This window comes from Paroedura picta, chromosome 3, assembly GCF_049243985.1.
Source record: "Paroedura picta isolate Pp20150507F chromosome 3, Ppicta_v3.0, whole genome shotgun sequence".
NCBI lineage: Eukaryota > Metazoa > Chordata > Lepidosauria > Squamata > Gekkonidae > Paroedura > Paroedura picta.
In genome coordinates, this window is record NC_135371.1 from 144,852,046 (window position 1) to 144,869,364 (window position 17,319).

The window sequence follows — 17,319 nt, forward strand, 5'->3', positions numbered from 1 at the left end:
GCTCGCAAAAGTATTCACCCCTCTCACAGTTTGTCCTGTTTTGTTACATTACAACCTGGAACTAAGTTGGGTTGGAGGGAGGAGAAAAATTAGCACCATTTGATGCTCACTACCTGAAGGTAGAAAATTAGTTGCGGAGAAATATAGATTAGGAATGGGCTGTAAACTCATATCGCAAACTTCGAATATCCCACAAATCAACATTAAATCCATTATAAGAAAATGGAATGAATGTGGCACCACTATAAACCTGAGTCTTCCGGGCTGCATGGCTATGGTCTACTAATTTCAGTCCCTGATGTTTCACCAGTAACTGTGGCTGGTATCTTCAGAGGTAGGTCATAGTGAAATGCAAATCTCTCCGTAACAAAGTCTCCGTAACAAAATCTCTCCTTGAACAATTCATTTTAGTTGTACTTTGGGAAGTTTTCCCTATACTAAATTACGTCCAAGAGCTGTATCACATGTGATTTTTAAAAATTTTGAATTCTGGGAAGGGCTTTCCATTATGTTGCAGTTTTCAAGACCTTTTTAAAAAATCCACTTCCATCCTGTCACAGTTTCTTTAAACAACATACAGTCCTTTCTGTCTCAAAACTATCCTACACCTTCTACCTCTCTTGAAACCCTTATATTGTGTATGACAGTACATTAGGTCTTATCACTTAACTGGCTACATATTTGAGAAGGTACACACTGAAGTAACCTTAACCTTGGCCATCTAGATCATTAAAAAGTAAAACTCAACATTTAGAGATTACAATTTAGAGCAAAATTAAACTTGCTCTTTTAATATTGCGCTACATGCTCCATATGGCAAGGAAAGAGTAACTGCCAAACAGCCATATCCTAAACTGATTGACGTTTCTGAACTCAATCAACTTCATTTCCAGCACATCACAGTATATATCAACATGTTACCAGGGTAAGCAGAACAGTAGTGAGGCTCCTTATTTCCTCTTACAGGATGAACCTAGTACGTCAGCTAAGGAGAAAAAGAGATATCTTCAGCTTGAAAATTTAGCAGGCAGCCAAGATGCAAGAGTAAAGCTGCCAAGGGCAACCATAGTCATAACCTAGATCAGTACAGAAAAATATAGTCAGGGGCTGCAAGACACAAGGGGCAATATTTCTATTAAAATATGCCCACTGGTTTATGAAGCAAAGCAATAATTTTGATTACTATCAACATAATGTTTGAGTTAATCATTCATTTTTTCACGTAACTAAAATAATCCATTTTGAACAGAGTAATTACTATGGTTAAACAGAGTACCTAACAAAACATGGCACTAGCAAAAGTACTAGGCTCCTTCAGCTTTCTCCATAGAACAACACCACCATCTGCTGACCATTTTCATAATTCACAGAGAAACTATAAACCACCTCAAAATATTTTGCACTTTTACATACAAAGGCAACATGCCCCAAAATGCAGACTAATTGCTATAGCCACCATCCTAATGAGAAAACAACTTAACATGAGGTAATTTGTTTGTTTTTAAATTTGACAGCGATATTTTACTCCAGTAGCACCTTAGCATTAACACAATTTTGGGAGTATAATTTTCAAGTTATCTGTCAAAGGGAGCATTGACGGTTGAAAGCTCATACCCTGAAAATCAAAAGTGGTACTAGATTCAAATCTAATTGTTCTATTAAGTATATAGATCCAAATGGGTAGCCATGTTAGTCTGAAGTAGCACAGCAAAAATAGAGTCCAATAGCACTGTTAGGACCAACAAAGATTTATTCAAGGCATGAGCTTTCGAGTGTACGCACTCTTCCTCAAATTAACAAACAACCATCATAACAGTGGAGATATAAGGCAAAAGCTAATTAAATAAGTAAACTGTGTCTCAACGTCCAAATTCACTTTTGCCTTATATCTCTACAATTATGATGTTTGTTCATTTAGTCTGAGGAAGAGTGCATGTACTCGAAAGCTCACTCCTTGAATAAATGTTGGTCCTAATGGTGCTAATGGACTCTATTTTTGTAAAGTATTAAGTGAAATCATAGTCGACAGATTTATGGTTAATTTTATTTGCCCAAATAGAGAGTGTGAATATTGCTTGTTTTAGATAGGCAGTATCTTTCTGAATGTGCTACTTTTCAAAATCTTCCAAAAAGAAGTGCTGAGGGTAAAGAGCTCTGTATTGATTTGGTATTTAAAGATGATATAAATATGAAGCTTTCTGGCCCACGCCCAATGAATTTTCCAGAATCAAAAGAGAGCAAGTTATATTAGCTGCATGGATAAAGTTTTGTGCTTCTGCGTGTAGAAGTCTGCGTTGTATCATTCAAAAGGCCTTAGATGCTGAGAGAAGAGACGGGATTCCAATCACATTGCTGGGCCCTGACTGCCTCTCTATCTATGCCTCCCAAAGAGCATTATGCTCCACCAACACCAACAAACTATTGATTCTTGGCACCAGGGAAGCTCGTCCATCAACAACTAGAGCTAGGGCTTTCTCGATCTTGGCCCCCACCTGGTAGAATGAGTTCCTAAATGACATCAGGATCCTACTGGAATTTAAAAAAATTCTGCAGGGCCTGCAAAAAAGGAGCTCTTCCACCAGCCTTTTGGCCAAGACTAGTAAACAAACCATTAAACATCAATCAGAAGCCCCCATCAACTGTGCCAAGAGAAGACATAACCACAGTGCAGACAAATTGTTGATTGTTAAATGGCACTGTTTCGTTACAAGTTCTCACTGTTAAATATGTTTATATTTGAATCGAGATGTTTATTGTACTGTATTGTTTTATGAGAGTTACAACACAAACTGCTCTGAGCCAAAAGGAAGGCCAGCTTTGTGTAGTGGTTAGGAGCACGGACTTCCAATCTGGCGAGCCGGGTTTGATTCCACGCTCCTCCACATGCAACCAGCTGTGTGACCTTGGACTCACCAAAGCACTGATAAAGCTGTTCCGACCAAGCAGTAATATCAGGTTTCTCTCAGCCTCATCCACCTCACAGGCTGTCTGTTGTGGGGAGAGGAAAGCGAAGGCGACTGTAAGCCGCTTTGAGACTCCTTCAGCTAGAGAAATGCAGCATATAAGAACTAACTCTCTCTTGATATAAATATGATAAAAATAAATAAAGGTCTAATTTTTGTTTTGATATGGATTAATCAGTCGGAAAACTTAAACTGCACAAAGTGAGACTAACCAGATTCAAATTGTACTGTAATCATGGCCAGTGTTTAATAATTAGCCGTGACTTTGTTTTGAGTAGACCCTAGCCAAACCTTGGTAGCCCATATAAGTTCTGCAAGAATCTGAATTGAGTATATTCAATAGATTGGCCAATTGTGCCAAACCATAACAATTCCATACAATGGCTGTGTGCTTATTTTGGCATTAAATACTTGCAGAACAGCAGGCATATATTGGCTTCCTCTGTTAAAGAAAAAACAGCTGACAGCCAGGAGGTGGTTTTGGCCATATTTGTTGCCATCTTGCAGTTAATGGTCTAAGATGCATTGCATTGGAAAGATATATACCTAGGCACTTGAAGTGCTTAACCTGTTCTAATTTATTACCATTATTAATTTCCCAGATGTGGAATTTCCAGGTTTTCAAGAACAAGAATTCTCAATTTCTCATAGTTCATTTCCAACTTATTAGCCACACAAAACTCAGAAAAATATTTCAGTAGGTGTTTCATACCCATCCAGGAGTGGGACAATAAAACAGCATTGGCATAAAGCAACAAAGGTACCTGAACAGAGCCAAGGCTACGGTTAGAGCCATCTACATCTAATAAGGTTGGAGCAAGATCATTTAGGAAGATGTTGAGTAAGAAAGGGGCTAAAATACAGCCCTCCTTAACTCTTTAATTAGTTGGAATTTTTGGAGTTAGCTTTCCTGCCAGAAAACATTTAATTTCATAGCAGTATGAAGCTTCTTTATATTATAAGGAACAATAACCTCTTATATATATTAATTTTCCACAATTTATCCCAAAGAAGCACCCTTGGTAAAGAGTCAAAGAAAGCAGTGAAAGGTTTGCTCCTTCCTTTCTTAGTGTATTTATTAACCAATTGGCTAAGGTAACACAGTAGCCTAGGATAGTTTTACCACAGCAAAAATTGATGTGATTCTGCTGTGACATCCAGGTGAGCTTGAATAATAGATTTTTGGTGTATAGTTTTCCAACTATAGAGAGAAGGTTTATATGTCTAAAATTTGAAGGTGACATATGACTTCTCATATTATGACTGGGAACTACTACTGCATTAAGTCAGTTCTATTCACCATCATGAAAAGAGTTAAGTAAGGAGTTCGGCAAGGCTGTATACTGTCGCCTTGCCTATTTAACTTGTATGCAGAGCACATCATGAGAAATGCGGGATTAGAGGAGTCACAAATTGGGATCAAGATTGCAGGGAGAAATATCAACAACCTCAGATATGCAGATGATACCACTCTAATGGCAGAAAGTGAAGAGGAACTAAAGAGCCTGTTGATGCGGGTGAAGGAGGAGAGTGCAAAAGTTGGCTTGAAACTCAACATCAAGAAAACAAAGATCATGGCATCCGGCCCTCTCAATTCCTGGCAAATAGATGGGGAAGAAATGGAGATAGTGACAGATTTTATTTTCCTGGGCTCCAAGATCACTGCAGATGGGGACTGCAGCAAAGAAATTAAAAGACGCTTGCTCCTGGGGAGGAAAGCTATGGCAAATCTAGACAGCATCCTAAAAAGCAGAGACATCACCCTGCCAACAAAAGTGCGTTTAGTCAAGGCTATGGTCTTCCCAGTTGCAATGTATGGCTGCGAAAGTTGGACCATAAGGAAGGCCGAGCGTCAAAGAATTGAGGCTTTTGAACTCTGGTGCTGGAGAAGACTCTTGCGAGTCCCTTGGACTACAAGGCGAACAAACCGGTCAGTCCTAGAGGAGATCAACCCTGACTGCTCTTTAGAAGGCCAGATCCTGAAGATGAAACTCAAATACTTTGGCCACCTCATGAGAAGGAAGGACTCCCTGGAGAAGAGCCTAATGCTGGGAGCGATGGAGGGCAAAAGAAGAAGGGGACGACAGAGAATGAGGTGGCTGGATGGAGTCACTGAAGCAGTAGGTGCAAACTTAAATGGACTCTGGGGAATGGTAGAGGACAGGAAGGCCTGGCGGATCATTGTCCATGAGGTCGCGATGGGTCGGACACGACTTCGCACATAACAACAACAACAACAACAACAAAGGAGTGCCCACCAATCTGTGGCCATTTTAAGACTTAATTATATTATTTCAATCAAAAGATAAAAGGTTGGAAGGAAGATAAAAGGGTGGAAGGAAGAGGAGCAAAGTGTGGCGGTTGTTAGTGAAAGAGGTCTTGGAGGAGAAACTGCATGTGCTGTATTGAACGACTGAATAAAGCAACTGAAAAGACAAGACAATTGCCTGTTCTGAGCTTTGGGAAGTGGTCTGCCACATTGCCAAAATGGCAGAAGGCATGGGCACGGCATATCGAGGGGCATGAAACTTGCATTTCTGTATGCTATCTAAAACCATGAGTATTACTGGCTGCTGTAGCTGGCTCCTATGATAGTTCCTCCATTTGCTGAAGGATTTCTAAATAGGCACTTTCTGCTATATTTTAAAGAAGGTTTCCTCTTATTGTTTCCAGTCGGTAATCATTTTTTGCTCATCTATAGATAAATCCTTGAAAACCTCCAGTACTTCTTCCTCTAAAACAGTGGTCCCCAACCTTTCTGAGGCTGAGGACCGGCAGGGCATCGGGCCGCGCCCGCTCATCAGGCCGCGCCCCTGCGGGCCACACCCGCGCATCAGGCCGCGCCCGCGGGCCACACCCGCGGGCCGAGCCCGCACTGGCCACGCCCGCGCATCGGGCCGCACCCATGGGCCGTGCCCGCACGGCCTGGCCCTGATTCCTTCTCCCCCGCCCTCCCACAGTAAGAAGCTTCCCGGGCCGCAAGCTTGCGGCCTGGGAAGTTTTTTACTGCGGGGGGGCGGGGAGAGGGAGCCGCGGCCCGGCGCCATGGCCTTCGCAGCCCGGCACCGGGCCGCGGCCCGCAGGTTGGGGACCACTGCTCTAAAATAATCAAATAGCAACTGGCCCTCATTGGCAGATTGCTCTCTCTCTCTCTCTATTGGCAGCACACCTCCAGGAAGAGCCAATCAGGTAGGGAGTGAGTTGTCAACTTGAGCTCTTTGTTTTAGTGATAGTGATAATTAATTGTTGATGGCATATAATTTTAGGAAACATAATTTTATATTGAAATAATTTAATACAGATATTGGCCTGGAACAGATTCAGCCCTGTGCCATTCTCCCTGGGAAACTGAGAAGCCTATATCCCAATGTTAGTATTTTACACAAAGGTCACTTCCCTGACCTGTGAAGGTTACTTTTTAATTTTGGAAAAGGCAACAAAGTAAGGAGTGAAAAAATGATAATCAATGGGGGATAAATACTTTCAAAAAATCAGACTAATATTCCTCAGAGGGGATGCTGAAAAATGAAGATACACTACAATGTTTAACCCAAGCTATGAGAATAATGGATGTTTCAGATGTACCTACTCCAGTACACAACAAAATTTGTCCAATATACTGGGTATTTTCAGTACAAAAGGATTACCTCTACTGTCATCAGGAAACAAAGCTGTGCAGAGTAATTTACACATTACATCATAAAAATCTTCTTTCATAGCAGCACAGTTTATACAATATTTCAATTTATTACAAGAAAACTTAAAACATTATTGATATGAAAAGTCAGTAGTTACACAGTACTGCTATAATAATTAAACTGAGATTGGATCATTTTTAACTTGGTACATGCACCCAATTTTCATTTGGTCCATGCACTAAAGATTATGATGCCTAACTCTAAACACATGTGCCATTGAGACATACATATAACTCAAACAACCACACTACTCCTTATCTGCAATATGAATGGTTCATAACAAATCTTTAAAAAGTGTCATGATTAATATGCTTTGAAAACATTATGAATTTTCAGCTTAAAACATTTAAGTAGAACAAACATTAACCATGAATTCATGTCTGAGATTTCTAGTTCTTACCTGTGTACAGCTGGTAAGGTTACCAAAACAGACTCTTCTCTAAAAGAAAGCTTCAAGGACTCATCCAGTTTAGAATCACTTTGTCCCAGCTCTCCCATGACCCAGTCAGGTAAGTCTTCAGTGCTGTGACTCTGCACTTTTGTAGAATTTGGTTCATCAAAATATATCGACTATATTAAAAACATTGGAAATAAAGATGCTTTCTAAAACTGGACCACGAATAGCTCACAGCTAAGTATAATGCTCAAAGTATTTCCAGATTTTATCATATGTAATTAAAAATGCAGTAAAAAAAACTAAATATCATCAAGGCTATACATCCAATTAATTACTATATCCCAATTAAATATATAGAACATTCATCTCCAGAAACTCTTCTGAGCTATAATTTCATGTGCCTATTTGCTTAATAACAGAGCCAGCTAGAGTAAATTTCTTAATTAAGTTTGATAACAATGTCTGTGGTCCTGTAAGATTAACCTATGCCTCTGCAGCATCACCATTCTCCTTGTTATTCTATATCCTTGTTATTCTATACTCCTTGTTATTCTATACTCCTATTCTATTCTATACTCCTTGTTATTCTAAAATTGGACCACGAATAGCTCACAGCTAAGTATAATGCTCAAAGTATTTCCAGATTTTATCATATGTAATTAAAAATGCAGTAAAAAACCCTAAATATCATCAAGGCTATACATCCAATTAATTACTATATCCCAATTAAATATATAGAACATTCATCTCCAGAAACTCTTCTGAGCTATAATTTCATGTGCTTGTCATTTGCTTAATAACAGACCCAGCTAGAGTAAATTTCTTAATTAAGTTTGATAACAATGTCTGTGGTCCTGTAAAATTAACCTATGCCTCTGCAGCATCACCATTCTCCTTGTTATTCTATATCATCTATATAATAATTTCCCATAAGCAGTCAAAAGAGGTGGATTTAAGACTTTCAGGAGCAGTTGCACATTTTACTGCCTCCAGTACAGTCCAGCAATTTGCTGCTACCCAAAGAGATATGCAGCTAGGTATCACCTACTTCTTTCTCGTCATCCTAATAGAATCACCAAACTGTTCTTTTAAATTAAAAGAAAAAAAGCCAAAATCAACAAGCAAGATATCAGATGAACATAATGCACACAAAGTGTTTTGCTTATTCCAGCACAAAATGCAGTATGCAGTTGCAATCCCATGTCATCCATGCATATTTCCATAAATACAACATGCTTGTGGTCTAACTTCCTAACTGCAGCAATATTATATATTTACCATGTACGAAGGAAGGATTTTCAGCTTTCCTGTTTCAGGTTTATGTGTAAAGGGGCCTTCCAGAACACCTCTCTTCAGCATATGAAGCAGAAGTTTTGCATAAAGATTCCGGTTCTTTCTACCAACAATTCCTTCACCGGCACCTGAGGGTTCACACAGTTTTTTAATCCAAAGGGCACATCTTTGACGTTCTGAGAAGGGGAAAAAAAGAATTTAGGTGGCAGTGGTTTAAAAAGTAACATGGTCAGCAGTTTCCTTATTCCCATCAGTAATATAATTTCACTTAGTTCATAGTTGTTCGTGTACTCACATGCAACAGTCCCAAAGCTAATGTTCATATTTAGCTCACTAAGCAAATAGCATAAAAAAGAACACAATCATTTACTTTGATCTGAAAATGCCACTCTATAATGGATTGACATAAAGCATTAAATATTATCTTCCCCATCAATAAATATTCTCAAAAGTAGGCTCGTGCCTAGACTGAAGTTTCAGTGGTATACAAACTCATCTTAATTTAATAACTGAAATAATCTATTTAAAACTGGATGAAGATCCCTTTCCTCTCCCCACAACAGACACCCAGTGAGGTAGGTGAAGCTACTATTACTGCTCAGTCAGAACAGTTTTATCAATTCTGTGGCGAGCCCATGTACACCAGCTGGCTGCATGTGGAGGAGTGGGGAATCAAACCCAACTAGTCAGATTAGAAGTCCGCACTCCTACACCTAGCTGGATCTTTCTTACCTTAACCATAATTTGATGAGAAGTGCCAATAAATATGAATTGTTTAATTATATTAAATACAATCAATGGCGATGATCACAAGATACAGATCACTGAAATACTATGTTTGGTTTAATTTTTAGACATTTTAATCTATATACATGATTAATCTAATTCCAGAAACAACATATTTTGTCACAATGTCATTGACATGTCAGATTACCTAATTTATGAGGTAGTTTCAAAACAAAAGGCTTCATATCCACAATATAGTGATCAAATTCTGCATCCAGTTTCTCCCACATTTCTTCTTCACTGCTCATTGTGCTCACTTAACCGTCGGTGTACGGATGTTGTTTAAAATATAACTGAAAATATGACACAGAACCAGTCTGCAGTAAGACAATGTATTAGTATTAAAATCACACAATACATAGGATTCCCTGGAATATAAGAAGCTTGAAGGGGGTGGGAAGGGGAGGGGTCCCAGGTGAGCATGTATACATCTATGTTTCCTACTATATTTTGCACACTCACACCACTTCTGGAGTTTCTCAAGTCTGAGGTTCCACAACAGTAAAAAAGCTGAGAAAGGCTGAGCTAGCAACCAGACCTGTCTAAGCATCAGTGTAGCTGCCACAGAACAGACCAACTTAACACTATATTGGTATCAGAAGGATACCTTGAGGTAATAGTACCGCAAACTGCTAAGAGGTCTAGCAGAACTAGGAAGGATGCACTTCCCAACTCTATCTCTTGCAGTAAGCTATGTGCTAGGACAGCAGTTGCCAAACTGTGGCTCTCCAGATGTCCATAGACTACAATGACCATGAGCCCTGTCAGCATAGCCAATTGACAGGAGTTCATGGTCATTGTAGTCCATGGACATCTGGAGAGCCACAGTTTGGTCAACCAGGTACTAGGGTGACTAACAAAGCCTTCCTTTGCAGGGCTCAGATTGGAATAGTTCTGGATAAGACTGCCCTGTCAGACAGTCACCTTCCCCAAACCAGGGAAAGAATTAGCCTGGTATGTATCTAAATAATAAGTGTCCTTGAGGAGTTTATGGTGCTATATTTCTATCATCCTTTTGCCCTGCGCTGGAAAACTGCCCAAAAGTTATCAGAGCTGGAATTTCCATTTTTCCACAAAATGCTTTACAAACTTATTATAGCAGGTCCTTATTTCCCATAGCATGTATCAAAAAATTAAGCATGTAGCTAAAAATATTTCGAAGGTATAAACAGCAACTTAAATAATATTCAAAAACAATTATTAATTCACCAATCTAAATGAGAAAATGTTTCCTAACCGTTGCCCAAGTGCTCTAAGTTTTCTATTTTAAGAACCCTGGATAAGTTTTTAGGAAAAACCGGGTTTATCACCACTACCTATATCCCCAGTAGGTTCTTGCATTGGTCATTGACGGGGATGCACATATAGCTTGCCCATTCTGCAGACCAAATGTAAAAATGTCTGAGGTGAGGTGAGAAAGAGTTTGAGCAGTATGAACCATATTGTAGCTGGAATTTTAAAAGCCACTTCCAATAGTGGTGCTCTAATTGAAATTCAACATTTTGTTATGCATTTAACGCTTAATCAAACATTCTGTATTCTCAGCTCTGGGCCATTTGTACAGTTACTTGGTAGTACTTCCTGCTCAATAAAAAGGAACTTATTTACAAGTAAACATGCATATACTTAACCTGTGCCAAATCCAAGATAAATCCTTCCTTGTCAGGTTAATGTGTCTCATTATTTTATTGCTTAACTTAAAGACTGAATTGTTTTTTAAACTAGCATAGCTAAATATAAGCCATGACCCTGAAAATACTTTAAATTAAAATGAACTGAAGATGGAATCATGCATTGAAGGGAACAAGTAACCTCCCAATGGATTAATTAATAGAAAAGGAAATCAAGCATCTTCATATATCGTTGCAAGTTCACCCTATTATATTCAATAAACTTCTTTTGGATTCAATTCAGAGAAAACTATTCAGTGGACAATGTAAATATTTCCATGACAACAAAAACTATGTTTTTGCTTGCAAACACTGTAAATACACCATTACATTGCCAAAGGCTATTTTTTATATAATGTTTGTATGTATGTAATGTAATGGTGTATTTACAGTGTACGTTAAGGTGATCAGATTGTCCCACTTTTGGAGGGACATCTGGGGGCACCTGACAAATTGTACTTATGTTGAAATTAAAAATATATATATTACAATACTATCTTTGCATTCTATGAAAAATTTTGTTGCTCCATATAGACCAAATTTTTAATCGCGAGCACCCCCCCACGGTCAATGATGTCCCGCTTTACCAATGTTAAAATCTGGTCACCTTAGTGTATGCAAGCTTAATGACTAGACTGTTACAACACAGAGCATCACAACCAGTTAACTCACTGAGTTTATAACATTAAGCTCAATATTATGAACATTGAAGCTAAACATTCAATAGTAATCTTTCAGGTACTTAAGTTTCTTTCCTAGTTGCACTTTTATGATATTAACATTTTGCCCTTATAAAATTGCCCTTAGTAATGATTATCAGAAAAAAAGATTCTTTCCCATCATTTCACCTCCCTCTTAGAAAAAAAACTTTTTCTGCCAGGTAACAAATCAACAAACCTTCTGCCATAGCATGAAATTTACAGATATCAATGCTTGGCCTCCATAATTTGTAACAGGAGTTCCCACTTCCAAACAAATAAGCGTTAGTTCACAAGGTGAACTTCTGGATCACAGAACAACTCTGGCTAAAACTCTCATAACCCTTCACAAACCTGAGGGCAACATCATTTTCCAGTTTCTCTTCTAAACAAATCTGTAAGACGGACAGCAAGCACTACATCCACTGTTTATTCCCTATTCTACCGTGATGTTCATGTGACCGAGTCATAAGCTTCATGAACTGCGGAGATCCACAGATCTCTTTGTCAATAAGGTTTGAGAGAGAGAAAATGCGACGCTAAGCATACCTTGGGATTTCATTCCCTCTTAAAGTACTAGTTACGCTTGCTGCTGTTTTTAAATCCTCCTCCCGAGCACACTTGGTGAGAAACAAGTCCCACTGCATTCAAACAAGCCTTGTTTCTGAGCGTGGAAAAAGAGTCCCAACTTTTGTCTCTTTAATCATCTCTTTAATAACAGACAAAACGCGATTGCTCCATTTACCTCGCGGTCCACGATGTCGAGAGTTTAGAGACAGCCTCCCGCCCTGCCTGAAGCAAAGGCTGGCGCAAGCCAACCCCAAGGAGGGCGAAGCTACAAGACCTATTCTAGATCAGGGTCGTGACAGTCTGGAACTTGGCTGCCCGGGAGAGTCCCAACCCCTCCGGCCTTCCCCAGCCCCTTCGCCGCTTAGCAAGACTGGGAGAAATGCTCCTGCCTCGGTCTTCCCTGCCAAGGGCTATCGGGTCGGCCTCCAAAAGCCAAACAAGCAAGGGATGGGGCAGCTGTTGCTGGGAGCCCAATTAAGCACACCCAACGGTTCAAATAAACCCCGCCCCTTGCCTCCCGACTCCCCAACTGAGGGAGCAAGAAACTCTCTAGTTCCGCTTCCGGCGGGGGGCAAAACGGTTGCTAAGCAACGGAGAGGGAGGGCTAGATTGTTAGTCGGAAACGGAGATTGTGTTTCCGATTCGGAGAGGGGGGGAAAAGTAGGCGTGGAACCGTTTTAATTAAAACATGGATTTTGAAGCTGTGCATGAAACAAAAAGTGGAAATTTAGATTAAGGTCTAGGGTGGGTTAAGGTAAATTCTTCTGCGTGTTTATCGGGGATAAAATCCCGTCGAGGTCAGGGGGAAGGAGGGGGGCTGTTTCCGACTAAATATGGATTAAGGCAAGGGTAGTCAAACTGCGGCCTTTCAGATGTCCATGGACTACAATTCCCATGAGCCCTTGCTGGCAGGGGCTCCTGGGAATTGTAGTCCATGGACATCTGAAGGGCCGCAGTTTGACTACTGGATTAAGATCACGCTGCAATGGAGGAGGCTCCGTGCAAAGTGGAAACGAAGAAATTGCTGAGGAAAGGTGGGGGGAGAAGCTCTTTGATGGCGCTGTGACAGACAGTAGATTTCTGTTCTCAGGCAGAGCAGTGAGGGACTGATTCTGCCGAGAGAGGAACTTGCGGTTTGGGTATGTGCGGAACGATTGAGACATCACTTTTGACTTCCTGTTCTAAAAAGTGCCGAAGTTTCAGGTGCAGCTCCAGAGCTGAGCTAGGGAAAATGGATAACTTGCCATGATAACTCTAAAATCTGCAGAGCCGCATGAGAGAAATCACACTTTCGGGGGGAAAGAAAAGGAGCTCCTTATGAAGCTAGGTTTAGACAGAAGGGTGCTCTAAAGGGGGAAATGTGTTGAAAGAAAGAGTTGGGAATGTGCTTTATTCCCTAGATTTCACAAGAAGGTAGTTGATAATTTTGTAGTTCTAAAGCATGGATCCATGTGGCTCTCATAATCAGGGAAACATTTGGTTCTTTTAGGATTCCAGTTTTCCTGGTTCAATAGAACTCCAAACAAGCGAATCATTGATTTGGTAAATTGATTTGGGTATGGCTGATTTAGGAAATGTGAACCAGTTTGGCTGAATCAGCCACCAGGCAGTTTATCCTGCTGCAGAGAGAAGCTGTTTGGCAGGCTATAGGGAAGCCAACTGCCCCCCTCACAGTCCGACAAACAGTGAATCCCCAGAGAGAAGCCTCTCAAGTGGTAAGTAGACTGGCGGATCTGGAGACATTTAATGGGACCTAGATCTAATTAAATGCATCCAGCTGTGTGGGAAGCCACACAGTCCAAGTAAGTTGGAGGAGGTAGGACACATGCTCCCCTGCCCCCACTACCCCAGCCTGCAGTTGACTGCAGCATAGTCACAAAGGCAGGGCATGGGACTGACTTTGTTCCATGTTCAACCACATTGATCCCAGCCTGCAGCTAGTTCCAGAAGGATCAGGGAGACATGGTGTAATGTTGATTTCTCAGCTTGCCCAATCATCCTGATCCAAGCCTGCAGCCAGCTCCAGCATGGTTAAGAAGCAAAGGGGCCCCCACAGCCTCAGAGGGGTCTGCTGGGAAGAAAGACAGCACCAAACAGTTGGTCCTGAGGATAAGGCTACTTGACATAGTCTTTAAATTTCTCCCCAGCAAGTCCTTCCAAGGCTGTGAAGGGCAGCTTCAGAAGGATCTGCTGAGAAGACCCTGTCAAACAGCTGGTCCCTGGATCAGCTGTTTGGTGGAGTCTATAACTATACAGCAAACTGATCTGAAGTACTGAGTCCTGTGATTTCTACAGATTTCTCCTGGGGAGAAAGACTCCACAAAACACCTGATCCTGAGGATCAGCTTTTTGGCGGGATACTTAAAATATCTCACCAACAGACCCCTCTGAAGCTGTAGAGAGCTGTTATAGAGAAAGACCCCCACCAAAGAGCTGATATTTAATGTATTCCCAGGCAACTCCTAACATCTGTCCTGAATTGGTTACACCTGACCTCTATTTGCCTGACAAGGCTGCCCCACACCCTGTAGCTTGACAGTGTGTCACCAACCTTGCGCTCCACCGTGTGCTGTCAAATACAGTCACCTAGCCTGTCTGCACTGCTCCAAAAGAAGAAAACCTATCCTAATGCCAATCCACAATCCACAATAAAGAATATTTCACGAAAATAGTGTCCTTCCTTTCTTATGTTGGTTTTATTCAGCAGGATTTCTGCCAAAACAGTTTTCAGGTAATACTCATTTTCAGTAGACAATCCTTCCTCAGTAGCAAATCCTGATCATTAAATGAAAATCACTACAGTGTATTACAACCTTTCACTTAGAGTTATACAAATTTAACAAGTAAAATTTTTGAAAAGTACATTTTTTAAAAATAATAAAGCAAAGCCACCATACTTCATATGTTTTTAAACAATTCTTTGTTTATGTATCTAATAAAAAGCAAATTTCACAACCTACAAATATTATTATTATTTAATAATAATGATTTAAACTATAAATTTACAAGCACTTGTATTAAATTATATAGTATTAAATTATATATAGCTGCATAGAAGGAACTGGATGTGTCTTTTGTGTATTTGCTGATCAAAGATGCTAATTGTTTCTATATATAAAAGAGGTGATAGAACTGATGCAAATATCAGCTTATTGCCTCCTAGTTATAATAGGTAAACTTTATGCATCTCACATCCCAAAACATTTCAGAATAGGATGGATGAAGGAAACAAATTGGTGATGAGCAGGTTTCAGAAAGGGTTGCACTTGTATAGATCATTGCTTCCATTTTGTTATATATTTATATTATTATTATGCTGGTCAAAGACTAACAAATAAACTGAACTGGGTTAACTTCTCATAAAGACCACCAGAGGGTGCAATGTACTCTGTCATGTTCCGTTATAAAACAGAAGTTGTAATGTGTCTTTAAAAAGTTTTGTTAAAGGAATCTTCCAAATAGTAAAACTGGAGTCCAGTGGCATGTTAAATGCTAACATAATTTATTCCAGGACATGGTTTGGTGAGCTGTGATTATTTTATTATTTTTTATTTTATTTTTTTCATCTCATGGAAAACCTCTGCATTTGGTTAACTTTTAAGGTACCACTGGACTCCAATTTTATTTTGCTGCTACATACTAACAAGCCTCCTCATTTACAATTATATTTGTGTACAGGTTGAGTTTAAGATGGCTTGTAAATCTTCAGTAGTTCACTTTTTCCTCTTTATTTTATTCTGCGAAGAAATCAAATATTTCACCAGTTTCACTGCTGTACTTCATTCCATAAGTGCCCCATGATAAATTGTTTCTCAATGAACCATCACTGTTTCCTTCTATGAGGCTGTGCAAAATGAGAGTTCTTACAATTCTACATTATCTATGTATAAATGTGCCAGCAGCAAGTCTTTATTTACAATAATTGCACAGTAATGAGCCAATCATTCCAAAAACCTGTTCTATTCCATAAAGTACATGGATTTTTACATATGTTTCCCTTTGGCAGAGCATCACCAATTAAACTAAAATAGAAATTCAGTTCTTTTCTGCCTACATGGTATTATTTGGAGGGTATCATAAACTTATGAACAACATCTAAGTCTCAAAATGCAAATGCAAAGATAAATTTAGCTCATTCATTCCATGACAGTTAAGTCATACCTTGAACAACCTTGAACAACATTCCAGTCTCAGTGCACACATACGCACATGCTCATACACAGCAAAAATACACATGCTCACACACAGAAAAAAAACAAACACCAAAAACGTGTATTGTTTTGATAGGTATGTATTTTGTTATTTGAACCTGAAATTTATTGGAATTTAAGATATTTCTATGCTATCTGCACAAGAACCCCCATGGTTTAAAATAAATTTTCTATCAAAAATGTATCAATAAAAACAATTTAAGGGTAAATTCAGTGGCAGAAGAGCCATTCTTAAAGACCCAAAGAGGAATTCTAAGTAGAATTACACCCTCTAAATCCATTGAAGTTAATGAGCTTGATAGGATGTAGCTGCATTTACGATGGCACTGCCAGTTACAGACATGGAAGTAAACTCTCAAGCTTACAAGAAAGTGGCAGAATTACAAGCACTTAGCCGTAATATCTAGTACCAACTTCAATACAATGACAACCAGACCTATTATCCCCAAATCCCTATCTCTGTCATGTGAATGGGGAGTGTATATGATTTTGCTTGTACCTCGGTGAAACTTAGCAAATACTATTTAAATGAAAAGAGTTAAAAAAAAGAGTTAGGAATTAAACTAATTTTAAAAATTAAAAATTTAATATACACTTACAGACTAGACCCTAAGCCACCCCTGAGCTGATCCTAAGCAATCATAAGATAAAATGGGTGTATTTGCTTTCAAGTATAGAGCTTCTAGCTACACTAGTCCCAATAACAGCCCAACAAGCTCACCACTTTCCAGAAACTTTGATCATGCTTAGCTGTGATATTCCTATCCTCAGCTGACAGGTTTGCTCTTGTTGTGCAGGAGGTGGTAAAGGGAGTACGAAACTTACAGAAATGTTTGGCAGCAAGACAGGCATACATTTATCTAAATAAATATTCTATTAATAGTATCAATCAATTTTATTTACGGTCATAGACCAGCCAGTCTATTAATAGTACTGGTTCAATTCTAAGAGACTATAACACCAGCAGAGTTATAAAGCAACATTTTAATTTAGTAGTACGACATAAAAAGTGACTTGTCAAACCACAAGCCTA

At 39.5% G+C, this 17,319-nt stretch overlaps 1 protein-coding gene across 9 annotated transcripts in view; it reads right to left on the reverse strand.

The window, feature by feature from the left end:
• Positions 1–12,619, reverse strand: part of CEP112 (centrosomal protein 112) — a 336,652-nt gene extending 324,033 nt beyond the window's left edge. For 5 of the 9 annotated variants that reach the window (XR_013229509.1, XM_077328382.1, XM_077328385.1 and 2 more), the window contains exons 1-4: positions 12,251–12,619; positions 9,286–9,430; positions 8,337–8,527; positions 7,062–7,231 (exon numbers count right to left, since the gene is read on the reverse strand). Coding sequence is in view for 8 of the 9 variants with exons in the window: in XM_077328382.1 (XP_077184497.1) it covers positions 7,062–7,231; positions 8,337–8,527; positions 9,286–9,385 (461 nt within the window). In the remaining variant the exon portion in view is untranslated. Of the gene's footprint in view, positions 1–7,061; positions 7,232–8,336; positions 8,528–9,285; positions 9,455–12,054 lie in introns of all 9 variants that reach the window. The other 4 variants (XM_077328379.1, XM_077328380.1, XM_077328381.1 and 1 more) reach the window with 4 other exon arrangements.
• Between the last annotated feature and the right edge of the window lie 4,700 nt (positions 12,620–17,319).